This window comes from Malania oleifera, chromosome 3 (genome assembly GCF_029873635.1).
Source record: "Malania oleifera isolate guangnan ecotype guangnan chromosome 3, ASM2987363v1, whole genome shotgun sequence".
NCBI classification, from domain to species: Eukaryota; Viridiplantae; Streptophyta; class Magnoliopsida; order Santalales; family Ximeniaceae; genus Malania; species Malania oleifera.
In genome coordinates this window covers 123,698,736-123,712,062 of record NC_080419.1, presented here as the reverse complement: position 1 = coordinate 123,712,062, position 13,327 = coordinate 123,698,736, and the positions used below count along the sequence as shown (strand labels likewise).

Below are 13,327 nucleotides of genomic sequence, written 5' to 3'. Positions count from 1 at the left end.
AAGTCGTCATTCTTTTATTATTCAGGCATTTCATGAATAGTAATTTGCTCACTCTTAAATTGTTCGTACATTTCTTTTATGTCTATCATATTATGATCATATCTGTTCCTTAATTTATTTTTTAATACTATACCATTCATCTACCTTAACTTTCATATTTTGATCACTTTTACTTTAAAATTGTGAAGTACAAATAAAAAATAACTATCATATACATTTCTAAATCCAAACCAAGCTAGTCTCATTTCTTATGAGAGGCAAGGGTAACCAGTTAGAGCTGTTGAATTTTTAATGAGGGTAAGTGTATTGGTGTATCACATTTGAGGATAGGTTGAACATTTTGCTTGAGAACTCAAATTTCATATTAAAACTCAAAACAGACTATCTTTTATATATATATATATATATATATATATATATATGTACATACATAAATTATAGATTTGTTAGTATATAAAAGTAAATAAATTATTTAAGAACTGCCTTAATTTTTAACGATAGTTGAAATTGTTGAGCTTCATTATTCTAACAAGAAAATTATTATGAATTTTTTTAATGTAGTATCTAAAGATTAATCGACTTCTTTACGCTTAATTAATTTTAAGAAACTACGAAACTTTACTCTCTTTTTCTGGAAGTGATTAGAAATTGGAGAGAGAGAGAGAGAGAGAGAGAGAGAGAGAGAGAGATGGGACAATGGCTATCTGCATCGAGAAGGGTAGCCGGAGAGCTGGAAGCCTCTCCAGAATTTGAAGCAGCCTGCTCCTCAGAATACCAACACTGTCTCTCCCTCACCCAACACGCCTTCCCCGGCGTCCTCCCCTATCAGCTCTTCTCCGCCTCCCACCGCCTCCACCTCGCCCGCCCTCATCCTCTTATCTCCAAGTGGGTCCCCGACCCCCCAACCCAGGCCCAGGTCGACCGGGCCTTCCGCGCTGTGGCAGGCCCTGCCCACGATGAGACCACCCTCGGCCCAGCCCAGTTCAAGGCCTTCGCCGTGGAGCTGTTCGCCGGCGCCGTCCTGGCCAATGCCGGGAAAGCGGTTCTCCGGCGGGTTCCGGTGGTTATCGCAGGAATTGCAGGGATTGGGGCGGTGACACGGCCGGGAAAGGAGGTGGTGGGGGCGGCGATCGGGGTTTACGCGCTCGGCGTCGCTGCTTCTGTGTATCTCGGTTTATCCGGTTAGGTATGCCTGATCGTTTTTCATGATCTTTGGATACGTGGCGCCATCGTAATCCATGTGTAAGAACACAGTGCTTCTCGACCGTTGGATGGCACCAGTGGTTACTGTTACTGTTATCGCTTTGAGACCTTGAATTTAAAAACACAAAAAAGAAAAATAAAAATAAAAATGGCGCGCAGTGGGTTTAGTTCTTGGAATTGTAGCACAGGAGAGCTCAAAAAGTGATATTACTGTATTGCCCTTACTTCTTTATGTGAATAAAAGCTGCACTACTTAAATTGTAACATGGATATGGTGTTTGGAATGTAAAATTTGTGTATTTCTTTGCCATTTTTAAAGCCCATTTTTTCCTCATGAGCAGTGACTCTCTCTCTCTCTCTCCCAATTATTCACCCCCCCCCCCCCAACACTAGCTTAAGAAATAGAATTGAATGAGCTAATAAATAAATAAATAAAGTCGAGCTGATCCCGAGTAAACACACGCAAGATATTAGCTACCATGCTGATTGGGAAGAAAACAATGAAATAACAAGTATTGATTTACACCAGAGACTTGTTCTCTAGCTCCTGCATATGAAGAAGCTTTGAACAAAGAAGAAAGGCGAACATTTATGGTAGCTGATGAAATATCCTCCATTGGCACCCCATGGAAGCAAGCAAAGCACCTGTGGCAGTAATTCTTTGGAGACAAAAATGGAGTTTACTCTTCATCTGATTCCAGGCCTGGTACATACTCTAAACTCACATCGAAAATAACTGGGCTGTTCGGAGCCACCCTTGGCCTTCCTGGAGCCGAAGTCAGACCTTTCGGGAATGCCAACTGACCAAAAAAGAATGCAAACTCCTTGCATCACTAAACAGGAGCAATTTATCAAACTTGGATTTTCAAATTTCTCATCCATTAATCAGACCTGGATAATAAAAGGACATGCAGACAGAAGTACTATGGATCGTGTTTTAGGAAACTGAAACTTTGGTTAATGACTTCTCTTAGGTTGACTCATTCATGGAAACCCAACTAGGTAGTAAATGTTGGGACTTAAGGGAGTGCAGCCAGTTCTCCGTTCACCCAATACACCAAAAACAGGCTGTCTAGAAAATGGTTCTAGAAGCCTAAAACTAAAGGGGCAGTGGCTGCGCTGGTGGAGTGTTGTTGATGCAGGGGAGTGACTATGGCCCTCTAGAGCTTTCTTGAGAACCCACTCAAAAGTTTTCTGTCTTATTTTGTTAATAAAAGCTTGAAGATGAGTAAAGACTTACCGGTCCTGGAATGTAAAGCCGACGTTTCCCTCCAACCTTCATGCTCAGGATCCCTTCATCAAGTCCCTTGATCACCTACTCTAGTCATTTTGAATCCATTTAATTGTTAGTAAGCAATGATGTTATAGAAAAAGATTAGTAAAGCAAAAACAGCTCCTTGTCTAGGTAAAGGCTCTCTAGTTTAGTCGGGTCTCAAAATCCCCCCACTAGTATGTACAGTTGCCCCATCATGGAGCAGTAAACACTGCCATCAATTCATTGTTCATCAAGTAATTAAACATTTTTCTTTGCATTGAAATTACAGCATCATCTTCCTTCATATGATTGATGACTGATCATCTTCCTTCATATGATTGATGACTGAGCAATCGGAAAGGAACTAAACCTAGAAGAATAAGGTACCTGACTCCATAAATGCTCTCACAAAATAAAATACTTGAACCATAATAAGAGTTTCATTTTCTTATCTTCTCATGACCTATGCAAAAGTCAACCAAAAGATATTGGATGCTATTTTTAGTTCTTACCTGACCAGAGCCGACACGAAAAATGTAAGGCTGACCTTTCTCCAATGAACTGGGAGATTGAAAATAAGAGTTGTGAGAGCAAAAATCCAAAACATAGCAGAATTATATCATCGAGAAAAATTATCATTTTTGTTTTCAATCCTGAGTGCATTCTTTACAAATTCCAAATTAAACATCTAACCTAGCCTAGTGGGTCAAGAACGACAAGAGAGGCCACTACGTAGCAGACAGTAAATACCAACAGTTACTATGAGGAAACCACATATTTTGGAGATTCTATTCTTATTTTCTCTATTTAAAGCTTTTAACATTTTTCCAATGTTATCTCTCTCTCTCTCTCTCTTGTTTTTTATTTAACTCTGCACATTGGCAAGTGCATATCCACCAATGGTCAACTAGGTTCAAATCCATGAGTTGGGCTCTTAAAAAAATGGGACCAAGGCTGCCAACCATCCACATTTTGCAGACCTTGTATAAGCAGACGCATGCAGTAGGCTGACCTGACGATCTTCTAGTTGCATGCCTGTACAACACTAGAATGCTTAAAGAAGAATGACTAATCGAATTCAAGATTCTTCCATATAAGTTGTCCAAGAATAGGTTCACTACCTATTTTATTTTCTATATGCCAAAATACATTATAGAATTGGCAGCATATGCATGTAATCGATGACATTACTTATTACCTGTCAAATATTTGTCCAGATGGAACCATGGCAACATAATTTGCCGCAACCTGTCCTCAAGCATTAAAAAAAGGGATTGGTATTAGAGCAGGGAAGGTAAATAAAAACAAAGAGATGAATATAATACACTGGAAAATCACACATTAGGAATAGCCAGGCTGTCTTCTTTCCTCAAGATACCACAACCAGCCTGTTTGTCGTGACAAAGCAGTTAGGGTTCAGACTGCAGTTTTACCTTCTGTGTCAATATTTTAACCCTCAAATAATTCAACCAAGCCACCAATTTCCACCATTTTAGAATTTAGACCATTGGTAACACGGATCATAAGACTTATTTCCATTTATGCAAAAATAGGAGTGCATTTTTTGTAGCTTAAATGTCATAAGAGGAGTAAAACAATGTTTGACAAGCTTCCAGTTGGAAAAAGATAGGATGAGGTTCTTAAAGACCACAGGAGCTAAGAAATCCTTAAGAAATCAAAGATATGACATTTCATATAATACTATGTGATCAGTCCTGTCAAAGCAAGTTTCTGCGTTATACTCTAGACATAGACTTATGTAATCCCACTACCAATATCAGCGAAAAACTCTCTACTGGTCAGTCGAGAGAGGCTTCAACACCTTTTCACTCTAGTGATTACATCATTACAGAACCAGCCAAACCTATATACTGGACATGCATAAATGATGATGTCGCCATTGGTGGTGTTCATCCTAAAATAAACCCCAGTAATCTGCCCTATGGATAACAAATAGTGACCTTAAGAAGAATGTTGTCATGAGGAAGACAATACAGAATCGAAGTTAAATGTGTTTTGGAAAAAAAAAAAAAGTAGTTCTTAATAGTAACACATAAGGGAGTGCCAACTAAGATATTCTGGGATCTGGACATATTTACAGGCAGCAAGGAATAATTGCACAAGATGAACAGACTAGTCACAAATAAAAATGAGAGATTGGAAATTCATGCCGTGACTGAAGATATGGCTTTACAAAGACTACACACCAAAAATAAATCAATAAACAGATACTTTTAACATGAATAAAAGTGCATGTATGTATGCCTGGGTTCTTGATAAGCAGGTGAGGTACATAATGACTTCCATGTGAAATTTCAAATAGTTGGCATTCAGAATAACGCAGCACAAAATGCTCAATCAGAACATAGATTCCAACTCCTAAGATTCATTCCCCCCCCCCCCCCCCCCCCCTTTTTTTTTTCCAATTTTTTGTTTTATTGGTTGGCCCTGAGCTACAACAGTGGTTAGTTTATGCTCCATCCCAAACCCCTCCCCACCCCTTCCCAAGATTTTGAACCTAAAAACTAACCGTTGGGGTGTCCCCCAGGGTATTAAGCATTAACATTTATAAGCTTGAAAAGTTTGTTTTTCCTGCTCCTTATGCAAGAGTCGTTAATAAAAGCACAGTTCAAGCATTGATTTTCAAATCAAATGTAGCTAATCTCATTCAAATTGCAGTTCTAATCAATTGATAGAATTAAAAAAATAAATCTACTTGTAATGAACAGACTTGAAACCCAAGGACTTGTACTTGAACTCAAAGTAAAATAAAACTAAACACAAGACTATAGAATATATGAAAAAAGAAAAAGAAAAAAAAGACTTTCCCCTGGCCACAAGGCTCCCCACTTAGAGAGGATAGGGGGAGGATCGTCACAGTGTACGCAGTCTTATCCTTGCTTTTAAGTAGAGAGATTGTTTCCTTGGACTCAAACCCATGACCAATTGGTTACAATGGAGCAACCTTACCATTGATCCAAGGACCGCCGTCTAATAGAATACACAAAATTCTAACAAAATTAGAGAACTCCTAAAACAAGAAATTTCTGCAAAAGAAGAGTTTCTAAATTCAAAATAACTAAACCAAAACAAGATGACTCATACAACCAAACCCCAAAGCTTAGAACTACCAAAATACCTTCTCCTATCAGATACTCAAAGCACAAAGAGTATCCCAACTAAAACCTAAAATATCCCCTTTTTTTTTTTTTCTGATAAACAAAATAACAGTCAACATCTTTCCTAGAATGAAACTGAGCTTCGACATCCTATGTAATTTACATACCTGAAAACCTATTGGTGGACTAGGGCCTCCGCCAACCTGAATATCCTTATATTGCAAACCAGACTCTGTAGTTACCATAGATACCTTCATTAAAAAAGAAAAGCTTCCATACTCAGCATCAGACCATTATCTGGAGAAAGCAATAAATCCTTCAAAGTCCATTAAACAAATTTGAGCGTCAACTGAAGCATTCAGAATTAAAAAGCTCATTGACAGAAGAAACAATGCAATTGATTCTCACACAAGTCTCCAACATGAAGACATGAAAAATATTCAAAGTTTCAAACAAATCACTTGGCAGTGCATGAGAGATTATGTATAGAAAATTTTTGTCAAAGCTTAATATACATTATGGGCCCACATCCTAACAGCTTAAGCTTTTAGGTGAAATGGTAATCTAACATGGCATCAAAGCATTGATCTCTTCTAAATCTGATTTATCTGAGTTTATTTTGGACTTCTTTTTTCTTTTTTTGTATCCCTAATTGTTGTCAAATCTGATTGTCTGTTTGTTAGAGAGTTGTTTAGGGACACTCTTCCTCTTGGTTAGGCTGTGCACCATTCTTGGTTGGTGTTCATAGTGGTTGCTGATGTGAAGGTAATTGCATGTTGTTTCTGGTATACTGCTGTTGTTCTGATGTTCCATTGGCTGGTGTGATAATTATGTTATTGATGCTGTGTGTATTCATGATTGTTTGCTTGCAATCTTGTATCAGTTGCTGGTTGGTTTTTTATTGGTATTAGATGACTCTATTTCCTGTTCTTTCCTGCACTTGCTTCTAGTTGCTACCAGCCATAATTCCCTGTAGCTGTCATTTTTTGTTTCTATTATTTCCTCTGGTGTTGTGGTTCCTACTGTGTTTTCTGTGCAATCCTTGCTGGTACTGATGTGTGCTGGATTGTGGTGTTTTGGGGGTTGTTCTGATGGTCTCTATGGAGAAAGCTTGTGCTGATATTGTTAACATGCAAATTATAGTCATCAAGATGTCTGGATCCTCCAATACTTAATTCTCTCCTTCTCTTCTCCTTCTATAACCAAAAGTTATGTTTGGTTAATGGAATACCTATTCCTAGGAATAGGATAAAATACAATGAAAATGTAATAAAAATTATATAGGGATATGATAGTTTAGAAAAAGGTAACTGAAGAAAAAGTTTGTTTTATTGTATCCAACAGGAAAGGAATAGACATTCCCATCATAAAATTTGAGAATAGTTACTCCTTGTCTACTCCTTGCTATGGATTCATAAAAATTTTTACATTATTATTTTCTTTCTGATTATAACACATTTTCTTATGTAAACCATCAAATTCTTCTTATTATAACCACTTTATTCTTATGAACAAACATTTTGGGAACCAAATGTGACCTAAATATTGTGTTTTATTCATTAAATATTCATTTTTATTTCAGATTTGTAACATGGTTTCAGAGCCAAGGCTGCAAGGAGATCCTGGATTCTATCTGACTGCATTAAAATATTGTTGTTTATTCATTGTTCATCTCTCCTTGTGCATTTGGGCTTTGAAAAGAAACAATTAGGAAGTTGGTTGGGAAATTGATTTTACTTGATTGTCACTAGATTTGACATATTATCTGTCATGGGGGTAACAAATCAATTTATGGAAAATCCAAGTAGCCACATTGGGATGCTATTTGCAAAATTTTTAGCTATCTCAAGAGAGCTCCTAACAAAGGTAATAGAAATTGTGAGATCCTGGGATAATTTAATGCAGATTGGTCTGGCATTGTTGAAGATTGAAGGTTTGCTATTGGATAATGTACATTTATGGATGGTAGTCCTGTTACATGGCTTAGCAGGAAACAAACAACTGTAGCGAGATCTAGTGCCGAGGCAGAATGCTGAGCTTTTGTTCATATTGTTAGTGAGCTTATGTGGTTGAAGTCTCTTATTTCAAAGATGGTCTTCTTGATAACAAAGCTCCTAGATATGCTTTGTGATAATCAAGTTGCATTTATATTTGCAGCAACCTAGGGTTTTATGAGAGGACAAAGAACATTGAAAAAGTTGATGACCATTTTGTGGGTTGTTGCTCTGAAAGGTTGTGAGGCCTCCATTTTTTAATTCTGTGATGAGTTTGGACTTAGGAGATGTTCTCACAAAGGCTTCATTTAAACCCACCTTGTCTAATGGTCGTAACAAACTCAAGTTAGGTTATATTTATACACCTCCAGGTTGAGGGAGACTGTTAGAAGGGAATATATTATTTTAGTAATTACATGGTGTCAGTGGGGGTATTTTTGTCCACCACATCTTTTTATTATTAATAAATAAAGAGGCAAATCTGGAGTTGTACATAACTGTCGACCTCTTCCTCTTTTTTCTTCCCTCTTTCTTTCTCCTTCAGTAACCAAAATGTTGTATTTTATTTGTTAAATATTCAATAATTTTAGATTTGTGATATGGCATTAGAACCATGGTTGCGAGGAGGTCCAGGATTCTAGCCTTATTGCCTGCATTTATGCTTGTTTAAAATTATTGTCCTCCTAGTGATGGATCTTATTCAGCGCTAGTTTATCTCTCTCTTCGTGCATTCGTGCTGGAGATGTGAGGACGTGTCAAGGCTTGATATGCATTGCTGTCCTGCAACCTAACAGCTTAAACTTTTAGATAAAGAGATAACCGAACAACATCTAAGGACAAATATGCACATGATTCATTGATTATATTGATTTTTTAATGTAGGATAGGAAGCCAGACACTATGGATCTGTTGGAGGCCAATTCCATTAAAATTTTGGAAACTCTTTAGCTATTGTATGATAGGATGACATTAGCTATAAGAAACAGTAGCAGTTAGGGCTTATGTAGTCTCACCATACATTTTCAAGCTCTTTCTCGCATGGATCATCACAGAGTCTTGGCTTTTGCTCTGGGGGCAAGCCAGCTCCATTGGCATTAAATGACTTTGTAAGGAACCAAGAAGCCCCAAAAATGAAGCCAATCACATCCCTCCGTTTGACCAAAGTTGATTCATTGCAACATTCTCTTGCCCTTGATACTCTGAGTTCTGAATTTGAGTATTGAAGAGTCAAATCACGAATTGCATCTCCAACAATGGTTTGGTGATTTGAAGACAAACTTTTAGGAAAAGCAGAACCTGAACCAACACTAATTTAGCATGTGGTGTAAAACTGAAAAGGTGGTACACTTCAAGTTATGGTATTTGTTTTAAATATTCTGTGAAGTTGTAATACAGAGAATATATTAGCTGGGTTTAAAGTAAACAAATAAACTGTAAAAGAAATAGTGGATAACAAAAACATGAATCCAAATTGTATGCAGGCTTCTTCATGAGCTCAACTGGATGTTTGTAATGTTTAAACAGAATTCAAATGAATGAGACTTGTACCATGTAATAATGATGATCCCGTAGTACAGTTACAGAAGCATGCGCAGTAAAGGACAACCATTAAGCAATTATTTTCCTGAAAAGAACTTACTACATGTATCAAGACTATCTTGAATCTAGAGTATTATATAAAGGTAATACTTTTGAGTCTCTCTTCTTGTCTCCAACTTAAATTTTCCTTTACAATTTCTTAAATTATTCTCTCATAGCTTTCTGACTAACAACAAATGAGAGGGTAACTGTAAAACTAATACCTAATAAAAATTTCCACCAAGTGTCAACTACCAAAATTTCCTGACCCATCCACACAGTGGGTGCTAGGTTAGTAAAAAATTTCTTCAAGAGAGATATACCAGCAATAGAACAACAATGAGACAATCGGACAAAATTCCGATATTGAGTCTCTGATCACGAACAGACAAACACCATTTGCTTTTTTCTATATCCCATTTCATTTGCAAAGAATAAGGCATAGATTTCTCCAAGTAAACTGTATTTCTTTTATCAAAAAAAAAATTAAGATACTTTATTAAAGAGAAAAGAAAGTACAAAAGGAGCATAAGAAATCATGCTTCGAAGATAAAAGAAAACAATAAAACTCAAAAACAACACACCCACTAATCACGCTGCAAGTCTGAGAAAGAGACTCCTCTGAGAAAACCTGCTGCAAAAGCCCACAACAAATCCTATCCCAAAGCATAGAGAAAACCCTCATATTTCGTGTGAAATACAAGCATTCTCCTCCAACCATATTCTCCACAAAACAGAAAAATCTGCACATCTGCATAAGGCTGACCCATCTTTACCCCTACAAAAACCAGACAATGAGATGACCAAAAAAATCCTCTACCCGGAGGTCCCGGACACACCCAACTCTCTCCAAATAGGCCACATAGATTATCCCACACCCTCCATGGAATGTAGCAATGAAGGAACAAGTGAGATACACATTATGAACTATGAAAACATTGGAAAAATACATCCGGAGACAGCCTTCAAGGGTCTGCTGCTCTAGAACAGATTGTTAAGTGTTAAGTCTATTAGGAACAAGTAACCAAATAAAAGCCTTAGTCTTTGAAGGGACTTTGGCATTCCAGATAAAACAATGAAGCACGAAGGACATGTTTTTATGAATCCAATGCTCAAAAAAGACTTACAGGAGGGTTTCCCCAAATAAGCAAGAATCCAGAATCAATAATCCAGAATCAATAATCCCTCCTATCGGAAGGAAGGCTGTACTCCAACAAACATATTAAGGAGGTTAGCTCCAGCACCTTCCTAAATCCTATCATTGTGAGCCCTATGAAAATGAGAATCTCAAGAGAGTTCATCCCCCTTTGAAGTAAAGAAGAAAGAAATAGATTCATTGTGCGATGAGGCAGTCTATATAGATGAGGAAAAGAATTGCAAAGCAAAGAAACCCCCATCAAATGTCTTCCTGAAACCAAATGTGGTACCCATCAAGGAAAAAAAAGGATATAACAGTGAAACACCTTCCAAGAACTATCACAAGAATATCTCAACCCCAAATTAGTATCCCACCCATTAACCTGCAAGAAATTTAAAGTTTGTGCCAAAGGGAAGACTCCTCAAAGGGAAAACAACTTAACCATTTACCCGTTAAAGCCAATGTTCTCTTCAGAAGTTGTAATTCTTTCTAGGTAGTGTTTCTCCCCATATTTATGTGAAATGATGCAATGACTGTATTGGAAACATACACTCGAGTAAGTGATATGAAATGACAAATTAATTCAAGATATAGAATGGAATTGTTTCCTACAATGTTGTCCTTGTGAAGGGCTTTTATCCAAACTTTCTGTTATTGCCGTAAATATGAAGGAAAGCATTGCTGTCAGATCTTCCTATGAGGCAAAAAATGCCAAATAAAAATATTCAGTGCTTGAGATCCAATTGTTGCAGTGTTTATCTTTTCATGAAATGGAATATGTATTCAAAGACTAGTCTCAAACAGTAACACCTATAATGAAAAGTAAACACCCCATCATGCTAGACAGAAGTCATTGAAACATCTTCCACCTGGATTTTTGGAGACATATTTCCTTCAGAGTGACATAGCATGTGGCAATATTCAAATGAAACTTTTTATTAAATAAATTTCAGCTACATAAACAAGAAATCCTGGAAATTCACTAGGAATATTTGGTCTATTAACTAACTTAGGTCGTAAAGTCAGTAAGATAAATATTTGCAGTAGTACACAGATATCATGTAGTCTCCACCTTATCAATGACACTGTGCAAAATTTAACTTTAAGGAAATCCAGTGCAAGGTCTACACAGTATGGAAATGTTATTTTAAGATAATGCAGTGTGAGGTCTGGCAATGCAGCCTTGACTATTCAGTAATTTAAGAAAATGAGTACAAAGCTTCCTGTGTTTCTACGAGAAATAGTCCTTGGAAAATTTTCAGAAATTGTTTTAACTCAAGGCTTCATAAATCTCACTCGGTGTTTTGTCATGAAACTTGGAAAAAGAAATTATTATGTGGCTCAACTAATAATAATACAGATTTAGAAAACACATGCATCAAAATTTTCCTTTTTCCAGGGAAAAAAGCCTCTTTGAAAAGATTGTATTGCAGAAAACAATGTTTTAAAAGACAAAGGTGTAACGCGAGGCGTTTTAACCCTAATAAGGTGAGACGTAAGGCTCAATGTGTCAAGACATAAACTTTTTTGAAAATTTAATTTTGTATCTAATAAAAAAAATAAATTATATATATTAAAAATAAGGAAAATAGGAAAATTACAATATATATATAAAATTTGTAAACTACTTGCTGGTCATTCTAATCATACAAACTTGATTTCATTCAAGTAGAACATGCTAAGTGAAAATCATAATGTTACAAAGTTCAAATAATGTCCATGATCCATGCAACTCTTCGAGTGTTATGTAAAGGCTTAGGTTCAGCCATTCAAGGTTCAGAGATTCACTTAGATTGGAACATTTCTTAATCTTTTCATACATAAATTTGAGTAAATTTTGTCAGCCCTAATCTGCTAACCAAGTATGACTTCAAATTCACAAATCCAATATGCTAAAACCTCAACCTAAAAGATGTAAAAGGTGCACATTTTGTGCAGATGCATAAGCATTGCTGTATTATGCATTCACCTTTCAAGAGTTTGATATTTCAGCTAGACAATAATGCATTTTAGGCACACCTTGTCTTGAGGTGAGCATCAAGGTGAACCTTGATTCTGCCTTTAAAACTTTGAAATGAACAAGCAAAAGAAAATGAAGAAATATGCAAGTTTAAGATAACAATTTCTTCTTGTGCACACTGCCATATATGATAGGTACACATCCAAAAAGAAAAATTTGCGAAAAGTGGGAACAAATTTTTCAACAAATAGCCATGATTCAGTTTATCCTTGGAATAGCAATTAGAAAGAACAAATACATACCCAATGGGGAAGGAGTAGCATCCAGCCAATTTAGCTGCAGTAAACAGTTTTTGTTTTATATTTCCATTTTTCTAAAGGTTTACAAAAAAATATCCCATTATTTTCCAAATTTTTAATGTGTGCATACAAACCTGGAAGAAAGTTCTGCATTAGTGTTGAAAAAAAGAAAAGCAAAATGCCACTGAAATTTAGAAATAAAAAAAATCCAAAATTAAACAGGCCATACATTTATCAGAAAAACCATTCCACTTGCACCGAGGGAGGGGGAGGCGGGGCGGGGGCGGGAATGATTATATACATTCCAGTCTAAAGAAAAAGATTGTTTATTTCTTTTCCATCGGAAAACATCAAACAAACACTGGAAATTCCCTTTTGATGAGAATTGAGAAAAAAAAAAAAACGCCGCAGTAACGCAGCTGATGAGTCGCAATCGCATTGCTTCCAATGTCAAAATGAATCAAAACAAATGCATATGCAGAAAATGTTAATGTTAATTCAGAATACTGAACAAAATAAACGAAGAACACAGCTTGAAATCGGGAATAGAAAAGCTTGAAATCGGAATTGTTACCCAGTGGAAGTAGCAGAGACACAGCCATTTCTTGTGGATAACGAAATCTCGCGGGCGTTGCCCAGGAGCCCATTTTAAAGCACCCTGGGTTGCCTGAGTTTCTAAAATAACCCCGAATTTTATTTAATATTACCGAAGCGCCCCAGGATTGCATTTAGAAATTTATTTGGTAAAAAAAAAAATGGAGAAAAATAAAAATACTCGGCA

At 36.5% G+C, this 13,327-nt stretch overlaps 2 protein-coding genes across 3 annotated transcripts; one reads left to right on the top strand and one right to left on the bottom strand.

The window, feature by feature from the left end:
* The first annotated feature begins 587 nt into the window (after window positions 1-587).
* On the top strand, window positions 588-1,469 carry LOC131150936 (uncharacterized). The gene has a single exon (XM_058102019.1). It carries the CDS (start codon window positions 689-691, stop codon window positions 1,184-1,186), a length of 498 nt encoding a protein of 165 aa, XP_057958002.1. The 5' UTR covers window positions 588-688; the 3' UTR covers window positions 1,187-1,469.
* Window positions 1,470-1,607: 138 nt separating this feature from the next.
* Window positions 1,608-13,185, bottom strand: LOC131150935 (peptidyl-prolyl cis-trans isomerase FKBP16-3, chloroplastic). Of its 2 annotated transcripts, none has more exons than XM_058102017.1 (7): window positions 13,121-13,185; window positions 8,590-8,867; window positions 5,745-5,828; window positions 3,657-3,706; window positions 2,971-3,019; window positions 2,444-2,518; window positions 1,608-2,003 (listed from the first exon to the last, which is right to left on the bottom strand). In XM_058102017.1, the coding sequence occupies exons 1-7, from the start codon at window positions 13,146-13,148 to the stop codon at window positions 1,884-1,886; spliced, it is 684 nt and encodes a 227-aa protein (XP_057958000.1). In that variant the 5' UTR covers window positions 13,149-13,185; the 3' UTR covers window positions 1,608-1,883. The 2 variants fall into 2 exon arrangements, with proteins under 2 accessions (XP_057958000.1, XP_057958001.1); XM_058102018.1 differs by having other exon boundaries at window positions 8,590-8,777; window positions 13,121-13,177.
* Between the last annotated feature and the right edge of the window lie 142 nt (window positions 13,186-13,327).